The sequence below is a fragment of the Stigmatopora argus genome, chromosome 17 (assembly GCF_051989625.1).
Source record: "Stigmatopora argus isolate UIUO_Sarg chromosome 17, RoL_Sarg_1.0, whole genome shotgun sequence".
Classification (NCBI taxonomy): Eukaryota; Metazoa; Chordata; class Actinopteri; order Syngnathiformes; family Syngnathidae; genus Stigmatopora; species Stigmatopora argus.
In genome coordinates, this window is record NC_135403.1 from 4,006,266 (window position 1) to 4,018,728 (window position 12,463).

The 12,463-nt window shown below is 40.9% G+C and overlaps 2 protein-coding genes across 3 annotated transcripts in view; one reads left to right on the plus strand and one right to left on the minus strand.

Annotated features, from left to right (window-relative positions):
- Positions 1-1,273: 1,273 nt before the first annotated feature.
- On the minus strand, positions 1,274-5,438 carry skida1 (SKI/DACH domain containing 1). Its single transcript, XM_077624835.1, has one exon. The coding sequence runs from the start codon at positions 5,157-5,159 to the stop codon at positions 3,006-3,008; it is 2,154 nt and encodes a 717-aa protein (XP_077480961.1). The 5' UTR covers positions 5,160-5,438; the 3' UTR covers positions 1,274-3,005.
- Positions 5,439-9,958: 4,520 nt separating this feature from the next.
- The window catches only part of mllt10 (MLLT10 histone lysine methyltransferase DOT1L cofactor), a 63,302-nt gene continuing 60,797 nt past the window's right edge, over positions 9,959-12,463 (plus strand). The window contains exon 1 of one of the 2 annotated variants that reach the window (XM_077624441.1): positions 9,959-10,377. In XM_077624441.1, the coding sequence (XP_077480567.1) occupies positions 10,215-10,377 (163 nt within the window). In that variant the 5' untranslated portion in view covers positions 9,959-10,214. The remainder of the gene's footprint in view (positions 10,378-12,463) is intronic. The other variant, XM_077624442.1, reaches the window with a different exon arrangement.

Below are 12,463 nucleotides of genomic sequence, written 5' to 3' on the forward strand. Positions count from 1 at the left end.
GTTTTAAAAGGAAATACACGTTACTTTACTACAAATTTGATCATGTGTAACCAATGTACTTGTTCAAATTAGTTTAAAGGAAGGTTTTTCAGTGTGTTATAGATGTTTAAAAACCTGAAAGATATGGCTATTTTAGGGCTGGGGAACTCATGGTCAGGGGGGCAAGTATGTAACTGAACTGAAACTGTTATAAAAAGCTCTAAAATATGTCAATTTTATATATAATGTCTCAACTATGGAGCGTATCATGCTCCAGTCTGTGCCCCATTATCTCTATAACAAGGTGACAATTACATCAAAATCCTTACATACATACATATATAGATATACACACGTATTTTATTTTTGTCTTATTTTATATAATAACACATTTATGGAGAGAACCCTATGAAATATGATACAATCATCAAATGAGAAGTTGTCACTATACATTTAATGAAAAGTCATTTCCTGTGTTTGTAGTTGGTGTGTACTTGTTTGATACAAGTATAGATTCCCTAGATCAAGCAGTCCACGGGGGTACTTCACTACTTCTTCAATCAGGTGAGACCACCTCCAGGAGGATAAAATTATATTATGTATATATGAGTATATGTGGGTTTTACACCCATTTTCTCATACTGAATGCAAACTTCATAAAATAGTCTTAATTCACTCAATTGCGTTTGATGAATGTTTAATAATTAGAAAAAGGGAAGGGAAAGGAAAGTGCTTTATAAATCCACTGTTCAAGTTTCCATTTTCAGTGCAGTTGTTCCAATATATAAATGTATACATGCATACAACAATAACAACAAACAACTCACCCCCCAAAAAACTGTAAATACAAGAAAAGACAAAAAAAATCATTTTCATTCATTATCCCAGTGACTTAAAACTCCATGTAAAAAAAGACCAAGTATTGTAAAAAATGATGGTTATCAATGTCTAGGAAGGATGATGAGAATGAAGATTATTGTCACAGTATTGTTTACAATGGCAACGTGAGTGTCACTGAGCTATATCAGACCATGACCACCCTCTCCGTCCCTGCAGCCGTGCATTGTGAACCATGCGTGAGAATGTGTGCGTGTGTGTATTGAACGGTGATTTCACCAAGCTATTCCTCTTCCTCCTGTGCCGTGCAGCCTGCTTTTGACATGCGGATTAAAGGTTGAAAGCTTTGCTCTTGCACACAGCAACCTTCCACCACCCCCTGTCTCGACTGTGGTGCAACCACCCCCAACCCCACTCCACCCTTTTCCTGCATTTTTTTTTGAATCTGCAGGCCTGCTTGTGTAGCGCTTGGGGCCAAAGCTTTTTTTCAAATGGCCAGTTTACAGGGTGGAAATACAGGGTTTGAATTATCACTCTGGCCTGATGAAGAGGCCCTCAGTGAGCAGGGGCTTCACTTACTGCCCGCTTTAATCACGAGACTTAACGTTTCCCATGTGTTGTTTTAAAGCAGTTTTAAACAATCACCATTTAAATACAATCATCTGAGTGAGAGCCATCTTTTTTTGCTGAGCGTAGGTGACGTCACTCAGCTAGGGGGGCCTTGGTGCTTGCTATTCACCCCCTCTTTTTTTCTCTCAGGAGGAAAAAAAAATCCCCTGCCAATTAGCAAGAGCTTGTCCTGAATTCTAACATTTTAGACATTTCCCCAAAACACACACCACGCGTGGAGGTGCAACTGCAGTCATTTACACATGTTTCCTGGTGCTTAAAGGTGTGCGTGCTGACGCCTTAACGGCTGAAAGTGGAGCTACACACAAAGAACTTGGGAGTTACTATACATTCATTGATGCTCAAAATGTTACATTTACGGTGCTTGATAAATAAAGCTACAAGAAAATAGGCTGTTTTTGGTGTTCCTCAAGGACAAATAGTAGTTATATAATTACCCTGCATCTTAATGAAAGAATGGCTTCACAAAGTCAAGCCTTGATATCAGAATTAATCCTGAATGAAAATGGATAGTAATCTCAAACAGTACTGTGGATGTACACTAAATAAACAATGCTTATTAGAAACAAAACAAAACAAGAAATGTATACCCTTTGTATATTTTCTTCAAATTTTGATCAGGTAGGCCACAGTTTACACAAGACCCCAAAAGTAACAAAGTGCATTTTTTTCTTTCTTGTGCTTTGTCCCCTCTGTGAGTAGTAGCCTTTGCGGTGCCCCCCACCACTGAGAGCCCATATTCCAATGTTATTGTAAACATCGTGGCGCCATAGAGACTGTCCAATCAGTGTATGCATTGAAACATAAATTAGGTAAATTATGTGATAAATCTCAACATTTTTTTGGGAGGGGGGGCAATTTTCTGTTTTCCCACCATGCTATTTTGATTGTCTCTCAATAAGGCGTGTGTTGTCTCAGAACCTCATGGGCATAATTCACAAAAATGAAAACAAATCCATTTTATACATTTTGAAAAAAATATTAATATGTTTGTCAAATCTGTTAAAGGCGTAATTGCGATAGACAGACATCACAAAACCCACAGAAATTCTAAAAACACAACGCTGGTGAACTGTGTTATGGGTCGTAGTGGTCACCACGTCAATCATATTGGCAAAATGCAGCTTGATTTACAGAAAACGAGTGGCACATTATGGAATAACCCTGATTTATATGTTTTCAACTAAGCTCGATTAAAATACTATATCCTCGTCTTAAGGAATGTTGTGATTCTTTTTTTCCCAGCTTCTTTCAGCACCGTACCAGAGACACCCTGGCATATTAATACAATCCAACAGGTCGAGAAACATAGGCAGGAAAAATATGTGTAGGGGGGACAAGTCAAGTCTCAAAACTTAGGGCGCATAGCTTTTGATAGTTTTTTTTTAAATAAATATAAATCCACATCAAAGGGCCACACAGCGGGCAACTTCAAATGACTTCTTGATGGTTTCCTCTTGTAACCTTGAATAGAACTGTAACAGATTTACAAAAAAAAATGAAAATGATAGCGTCCTTTTTTTCCCCATTTGTTTTTACGTGCTGCTAATGCAGTCGGTCTATTTCCCGGTCCTGTGAGTGTGTGGGGGAGGAAAAATGTGTCCGCCTGGCTGCCAACTCCACACAGGGTGAGACGGAGGGGGAGTACCGGGACCCCTCAGAGAGTTCAGGGAGTAAGCGGGGCATAGATCCCCATCGCTGCCAACCACCAGCGACGGCGAAAACGGGAAATTTGCCATAAGGCTGAAAGGCATTTTTGCTCTCCGCATGGAAGTGTTCGCCGTGCTGCATTTATGGCCGCTCGGAAAATTCTCCGCGGAGGAAGAGGAGGACGTGGTGGAGGAGGAGGAGGAGAAGGAGGAGGAGGTAGCCCTAGTGACCCTGGCTTGTTTTGATTGCGCCCTGGAAAGCCTGGATCTCTTCCCCAGCTCTAAAGCCAAGCACTTTTTGCTCCTTGTTTCCCTCTCCTCGATTTGGTCCTTATGCACAGGGGCTACACCGGGGGTATTCTCTGTGTATTTTACTTCCCTTTGTCCGACTGAGCTGCTGGAATATTGTTCAGTGTTGATCGCTGGCTCTTTGAATTTGACGGTCTGGTATTCAAATTCGTCGTGGCAGTCTTCCACTTTTAATTTGACTTTGTGGAGAGCAAAGGGCAGCGTCGTGGCTATCTTGACCCCGGTCTCGGGTCGAGGAGACCCCGTCACGGAAAGCTCTTCGATCTCATTCTTGATTTTCTTGGGAGGCGTGGGGAGCATTTGCACGGTGCTTTTTGAGTCTTTCGCCCAGCCGCATTGCTCGTTGGTGGCACATGTTGATGTCCTCCGTGATGCATTGAGGGCCTTACTCACCTGGGATTCAAATCGACCGCGTTCAAGCACCGAGTCGGCGTTAGGACTCGCCTGGTCACATTTGTTCCCAGTGAAAACCAGCGAAAGGAATTTAGGTCCAGAGTTATTCCAATATTGGTCATTTTCACCCTGGCTCTGAGCTGACTTGTCATGTTGCTGCAGCTGCCGGTGGTTGTAGTGAAAAGTGGGCTGCAGAACCAGAGGGGCCTTTATAGGGTTAAGAGTTTTGGCGAGGGTCCCTACTCGAGCCCGCCTAAACCGGATACTCTGAACCGAACCCCGGCTGGAAACTGAGCTCGAGTCTGAATGAGAGGAACTTTCTTCCTCATCCGAACTGACCTCTGTGCTCTCAGACTGCGTGTCATCTTCGTCTTCCTCCTCTTCCTCGGAGCTACTGCTGGTAGAGAAGCCGGAACCGAAATCCGAGTCCGGGTAGGCGCGTTCTGAGTAGGTGGTGCTAGACTCGGTGTCGCTGCTTTCGAAACTCGGTTCGATGTGATGAGGGTGAAGGTAGAAATCCCGACTCAAGTGGAAGGCTTCAAACGCAGCACGGTGCGTGTTGCTGGATTTAGGCTGCACGACCAGTACCGGCGGGTCGTGCGGGTGGTGCTGGTGGTGTCTGCTCTTCCAGGCGTGTTTTACGCCGCCCCCCTCGCGCCTCCTCTTCCTTTTGTGATGAGGGTCGTCGGCTGCGCGAGACAATTTGGACTGCGCAGCCATAGCGGACTGGAGCGCCGCTACGGGAGCGCCCCGGAAAAACGGGTCCCTCTGGCTCCAGGTCACTCGGTTCCCGTGGATCTTGGTTGTTTCATAGTTTTTAATGTGTCTGTGAGTTGACTTTGTGGTCGAACGGTAATCTCGCGCCTGTGTTCTGTGGTCAAGATGAGGTAGTTTGGAGTCGCAAATCTCTCGCCGGGCCGCTTTGTCTTGCACGCCGTGCAAAGTGAACCAAACTTTTTTCTGCCAAAGCTCGGGGTCTGCGTGGAGGATCTCCGCCGACACGAGGCTGCTGCCCCCGTTTGCACACGACGTGGCTTTCCTTTTGTTGTTGCCGGACTTGAAGACTCGCTCCGTCTTGCAGGAGAAATAGAGAGCCTCTACGTCCTCCCGCGATATGAGCGTGCACTTGGCTGCATGAAAAGCTATGGAGTTTATTGCTTTGAGTTTGCGCAGCTCGTCCAGGTCACACTGGTGCTTCTTCACGTTCAGGTGGTCCATGCGCTTGTGCACGGTGGTGCGTGGAATGTTCTTGAGCAGCTCGGTGAAGACCTGAGACAAGGCGAACATCTGCTTGCCCCGGATAAGCAGGTATCCCAATCTAACTCCTTGCATTTCCTCAAAGCCACACTCCACGTCTCCCATGTTTCATGGATCAGCTCCAAATGGTCTAATCCCGGCTATGGATTAATCAGGGCATCCTGGCCATACCTCCACGCCAAACTTTGACGGAGCGGATGTCATGTTGAATAAGCCGGCTGCGACCACTCAGCGCGCACAAAATCCGGCATGGTGGGGGTTTTGGGGGGGTGTTGCTGATGCTACCTGCCTCTGCCGGCTCCACTCCCCTCTGATCGGCTGCAGAGAGAGGGGAAGGTGTGCACAACCGCCTGAGCCAGACGAATAAATCAGCGAGAGAGAGGGAGCGAGAAAGAGAGAGAGAGTGGAGAGAGGGAGAGAGAGGGAGAGTGAGTGAGAGAGGGAGAGAGGGAGAGAGAGATAGAGAGTTGTGTGTATGTAAAGGGGAGGGAGAAAAGAAAGGGGGCAGCTAAAATGCAGCTGCTATTGCAAATAAAATGACAGCAAAGGGGAGGTGCGCCAGTAGAGAGACACCTTCATCAATTAATGCTCACGGACTCGACGCCCATTGGATGCCCTTGACAGGTGATGCAATAAAAATGATTTTCCAACCCCACCTACCGACTTCCACATCCACTTTAAAATCACCCACAGACTGTAGTAAATCACTGCATCAATCATTCCAAAGATGTATTTAAAAAGATGAGCGGAGAGACACGCACGAAATATATGTCACGAGTGGAACAAAATTCTTTGGATTTTCCCTCAAAATATATACTCATGACTAGAAGAATTGGTTCACCACAAAAGAAAAATAACGTTGGTTTTTCATGCATTGGATTATATGCCTTTATATGCTTGAACTATTGGTTCTGCAAGAAGTATTGCTTCCTCACAAAAAAAAATAAAGTTGTTTTTTTATGCATTTGATTATATTCCTTTTTTATGCTTGAACTATTGATCCTGCAAAAAATCATGCGTTAATTTATGATTGGAATCTGCTATAATTATAATTAATTAATATATGGGTGTTCATGAAGCATTTGCCTGTTTGCATGAGTTTGTGCTTGACAAAATGAGCTCATTGTAGTCACTCGTATGCTGCAACAATCTCCCAGACATACATACTAACATTGATAAAATATATTCCATAATTTAGTTTTCATACAGTCACATGTAGGTGTATACTATCTTAAAAGATGTGCACAACGTTTATCCATTAAATGAACGTGCAAACATGCACTGTTTCCTTGTTGTACACAAGTATCTTCTCTTGCAAATGATGTATATGAAAGTAATAACAAAATACTTAAACTAACAAATGAACATTTACACCTGGATTTGAAATATCACAATTGTTTGTCATTGATTTAATTCTCCTACACGCAAACGCAGATACATGTAGAACTGCTCACGGCTATAAGTAGAAATTACAAAGTAAAGAAATTTAAATCCAGTTTTTCTTTTCATTACAATTCGACGATACAAAAACATTGTAAAATATGTACATGTGAGACATTCCTCAGTAATTCTATATGAATGTTATTTTCAGGTTTAAAATCACAAATTGAGTGAAATTATAAAATTGGGTAATGTGTGTATTTAAGGCAAATTTGAACTGAAATAGGACACCCATTAAAAAAATCTAAACTGAAATCTATTATTGAAAATATACTTAATTGACAAACATTTGTATCTTTTTTTTAAGTTAACATTTCGAGCTGTTTAATAATCTCGCACATTAAATGACACAAAATTAACACACACATAAAGACATTTATTTAAAGAGAGGTGACCCTTTGTTATTTAGTTTTTTTTTGTGTGAACCAAATGTCATTTTGCATTGCCTCCTTCTACCTCCGGTGCCTGTCATGGATGTTGGAAAAACGACTGGCTGAGAATGAAAGCTCATCCCCCCCGAAGCACAGTGCAGCAAAGCCCCCATTGCAGGCTGCTGGGGAAACACCTCAGCGCACCACTAAAGTCAGAAGGATGCATTTTTTTTATTTTTTTTAAGGTAAAAAAGGGGCTATATTTAACAATTGTTTGGATTCAAATGCAATATATTCAGTCTGCAATAACAAATAATAGGTTGTATTTTTTCATATTAAATCTAAGTGGATATTTTCACTATAATTGAAAATTACTCGTCTCATTCATGTTGCATATATCACCTATGAATCTAATAGCTAACCTGCAGGCATGCATTCACATTTGTTTTGTATTGACTAAAATGGGGACTGCTGGTCAAGGAGGTGAGGGCACTTGTAAGAGCATAGACTTTTTATGACACAAAGCCACTGCCCCCTGCCAAAACAATGAATTCCACTCCACCCCCCACCACCCAGGGAGAATGTCATTTTACATGCAATCCGAGCCTGAAGTGTGCGCGGACAGTGGTAGGGGGAGGGTTTGCTTTCACCTTTCACCCTGTCGTGTTGGACCACAGAAAAAAGACCATAGAGGTGCATTAGATAGCCCCAGTCATGGTGGGATCTAGAGAAAGACAATACATTTGCAATCAGAAAACTTTATTTGGAAATGGAATCAATTATAACAACGCGTTCATTAACCTAATAGCTTGTTTGATTACTTTATTATTTACTCTTATTGAAGACACTAAACGCATCACAGTTGATAAAGCAAATTAATCCTAGTCTCCTAAAATGGAAGTTTATTTATTAAATAACCAATTTGTAACCAACATATAGAGCACTAAAAAGCTCAATATAAAAATAAAACATAAACAACTTGGTTGTTAATTATATTTGTATTAGATAATTGGATTCATTTTAACAATCCAAAGATCCACAGTATTTTTTTGGCATTGCAATAGCGGTAACATGAATTACTTATTAGTACAGAAAGTGATTTTAAAAACAAGCACATAGCATCTGTTTGTGAAGTGCAACAAAATAGATCTCTTAGTTTCTACTGTCACTACTCATTTGTTGAGGCTTATAAGGTCAAACTGTGAAAACATTCCTGCATCTTGGGCTGAGTTGTCGCTGCAAACCACACACAAACACACACACACACACACACACACACACACACACACACACACACACACACACACACACACACACGCACGCACGCACTCGGTCCGTCCAATTAAATTGTAAGAATTCAAACATTAAAAAAAAAAAGTTTGTAAAGGTAGTTATTGGTTGAAAATTGTTAGATATTTTTTGTTTAGAAATTATTAATATGAAAATTGTTGTTTCTCACAAGCAGACATTATTAGTTGTTTTTCATCCTTATGCGTTTCATCATTCCCTGCAGGAGCATTCAGAACAAATCATTTTTGGTCAGAAATTATTTTTCCTGAACCATTTTGCAGCCATGTTAAAAAAAATCTTGAGTTTTAGCATCTAAAAGGACAATCTGCTAATATGTCCAATTAAGAACGAGTAGTAGACGCAAGTTTGAAGAGAAATATCCTCTCTGCAACCTGAGGAACACACCACATAATTCAGGCCAACTTGTAAACAATCCAGTGCAAATCTTTTGAAAAAAAATCATTTACAATTTCCAGTATTTTAGTATAGTAGTTATAGGACGCTCCACAACCAAAAGCCCCATCCAAAGGCTCCCTTTGTGTTGTCCAACTAATAGGTTTTCCCCTGCCACACACAATTCACTTTCCCCCTATTCTTACTCCCCCAAACCCCTTTTAGTGGAGTGCCCAGTGTCGACTGGAGCATTTGAGCAATTTGAAATTAAAGCAAACAATGGCTAGGCACTCCCAGGGACCTCTCGCTCACCATATTACACGGAGGACGCTCGTGTGCTCTTGCGCATTATTGGCAAGTCATTACGTTTCTCTGGAAACGGAGAGCAGGAGCTCGCTCGGAAAAATCGGTGATGCAAGCAGCAGCTGAGTGCTTGGAATAGCATACCGTAGTGTGTGTGCGTGCGTGTGTGTGTGTGTGTGTGTGTGTGTGTGTGTGTGTGTGTGTGTTCTCGAGCATCCTTGGCAACTGTATAGAATTGATGTCAAACAAAAGCCGCAAGTCTGACTATTTTTATGATAACTCCCTGTTCAGCCCTAATAATCAAGACTGTCTAAATTCCTCAGGTTTGTTTTTTTCGTTTCTTGAGCTATCTGGTTTATAAAGAAAAGCCACGATGTAAATTGTAAATTTCCTTTAATTGGGGGCGTATAAAAGGAAATATTAACAAATGTGCTAATGAGTTTAATTAGATGCTGGGACTTAAAGAACGCATTGTAATGTATGTAATTTAAATTAAATATGAAGTCAAACAATTGTGCTATAAAATAAGTTAAATAACAAGCAGGTATATATTTTCTTTCATTCATGAATGATGACAAGCAGAAGGAAAATTGATGAATAATCTGATGTGTCAAGAGTTTTGTTTTTAATTTCTTAGAATTTACATTTAATCCCTTTTAAATGTTTGGTCCAAAAATTTATCTTAAAGTATACACGTGAAAGTGTAACATAATATGAAGAATGTAAAGTGCTTGCAATAAATTTTGCACATTTTGTTAAATATCTATAAATTGTTTGACAGATGTTTCATGTTATTTAAAAAAAATCTGTAGTTTATCTTGAATTAAAAATCACTTCGACTATTGAAGTTTAAAGCATCTACTCGTTAGTCCCTGGTTTGTACGCACTCTTACAATGCCTAATTTCCATTCTCTGAATGTATTGAACAATACAAAGCAAATCATGAAACATAACAAGGGAAAGCATATCCAGGAGTAAAACTGAATGTAAACACTGATATGCAAATAAATTATCAATTTTTGTTGTTGCTGCAATTTTAGAAAATACTACTACTATCATGGTCCTCGTGCACTCAACTAAACACAGAAATTTCCGGTCAAGATTACGTTGGCTGGCGCGTCGCGCGTCATGACGTACTTCCGGTTCCCCTTGATGATTCCCCCGCCATCCTTTTACCTCAACATTGCGTCGCCAAGTGGTTGTTTTGGTTAAAAATATCGCTTTAGGAAAACACGGAATTCCGTTTTGAGTATGGAATTTGGGGCTAGCAGGACACAAAGCAGCCAGCCGGAGAACCGAGAGGCGCGTTAGGGAAGGATTTGTTACGTCTTCTGTGGTATCCGCATGTTCAATTTCATCGTAGATGGTCTCCGGGGAGCGTTGCATGCTGGTGGACACAAAGTTGTCGACGAGTAACATGAAGGAGATGATTGGAGGGTGTTGTGTTTGCTCAGACGAAAGAGGTTGGGCGGAAAACCCCCTGGTCTACTGTGACGGACATGGCTGCAACGTTGCTGTGCACCAAGGTAAGATCGGCGCTCTAAGCTAAGCTAATAGTTAGCAGCTTGCTACTAAGCTTGTTAGCCCGGTGCAAGGTTATGGAGCGTCCAGATCCAAAGGCCAAGATTAAGAGGACAACAACTCAGTTGAGGACGTTGCCTTTAAAACAATTCTGCTAAATTCTTGCTAAATGTGTGTGATCAGGATTTGACACAAAGAAGAGCGATTCATTATGCTGTCTGTCACCACACAAAACGAGGAGTGAGGCAAAGTTTACGAAAGGAAAACATTTACTAGTCCTGGTTGCATTAATTAATTGTCTGGATGACAACAATCCGGGACTCTCAGTTTGTGAACACTTAAAAAAATCGATTATGGCTTGTGTTTAGTAAATGCTGTCGCTACCATGTTGGACCTTACTTGACGACAACAACAGCACCCACCGGGTGTTTGCCTCTGGAATTATAATAAGAGATTTAAGTAATCTTGGAAGAAAAATTCTTAGAATTACGGGAATAAAAACAATTGAACATTACCAGATATGGCTGCGATAATCGAAAAACTGCGAAGTAGGATCGCCTCTATTATTGCTACCATGCTACATGGTTTCATGCCTTTACAAAATTAGTACGCAAGCACAATTCTCATGAAGTGTATTTCTCAGATACTACACTTGTAAGCTTATGAAAAGACTGTAATTTATTAATATCTAAATATAATCTACCATATTTACTCGCATATAAGCCGCATTTGTCAGATAAAAAAAGATGACTGAATCGAGGGTACGATTTATATCCGCATTAAAAGACGACATGCACAAAACTGCAAGGTGACAAAGACAAAAACGCCATAACGCAAGACAATGCGGCCGATTTGGTCATTTATTTCAAAATACTGAAAAGATAAACATAAAACGCTAAACAAAATTTATTTTGATGATGTCTATGAATGAAATTCAAGAAAGAAACTCACCTGTGCCTGTCACCCAGAAATGATAGAATTTGTTTCAAAACAAAAGATGGGTGGTTTAGTCAGCCTTAATAATACTTCCCTTATGGAAAAAAAGCGAAAATGTTAAACCAATAGAGGCTACCTATGCAAACGATTCCAAATCGATTGCCACGCTGAAGTCGCGCAAGATGAATAATTTGTCAGAACTTATAACTCGGATGATTTACAATGCACTCGTGTTACCAAATTCCGATTTACAGTGCAGTTGAATCAAATGCGTAAGTAAGATGCGGACGCCGTATCGATGGTGTGAATTTTGAGGCATTTAAATTGGAAATTTGGTACTTTTTTTAAATGGTTGCTTCAAAAAAAAAATCAAGTGACAACTTTTTTGATTTCTGGAGCTTAGGAGGTTGTCCGTAGTCCCAGAGTTTGCGTTGCTTGACCGGGTAAACTCCGGAAATTCCGGAACAGTTGTCAGATCTGCATGAAGCACGCTCACACGCCACAAGCCCATGTGCACTGAGATTAAAGACTTTTTCAGACAAGCAATAGTAGTGTGGTTTCCAGCACGTAAACTCATTCATTGTGATTGCGGCCGGGTCATTTCATAAATTCACTTTCTTTAGGTATCCCCGAGTGTTGTGACTCTTGCGTCACTTGCATATCTGTTTAAATTTTTCCCTCCTCCTTGAAATACTAAAAGTTGCAGCTTTCATGCTTGTGAATTTGTTTTGTTTGTATGTTGCGCTTTCCATTTGGAAATATTTTCCCTGCTTTGCACCATGCTTTATTTAAGATGCAAAGAAATTGACATAATTAACACATTAATTATGGTGACGTAAATAATAATTCAGGGTTATTTGCTCGTCCGGAAAAGTAGTTAGCCTGTTTGCCTCACAGTTATGAGATCGAGTGTTCAATCCCCGGTGGCTTCCAACCTTCTCTTATGGACTTTGCATGTGTTCCCGTACTCCGTAGGTTTCTCTGGCTACTCTGGTTTGCTGGTTTAAAAATAAATCAGAAAGGGGCTAATACTTTTTCATCATAATGTACTTCTGTTTTTGCAAGCATGTACCACCATGGGCCTTAAATGGCAATATCATAGATTTTTTTCTCTCCTGAAGTTATTTAAAGTAGGTGAGTTATCTGGATGCAGGC

What these genes read in the sequence shown, in the direction of transcription:
- skida1 (XM_077624835.1), bottom strand. Translation starts at nt 5,159, where the DNA reads ATGGGAGACGTGGAGTGTGGCTTTGAGGAAATGCAAGGAGTTAGATTG.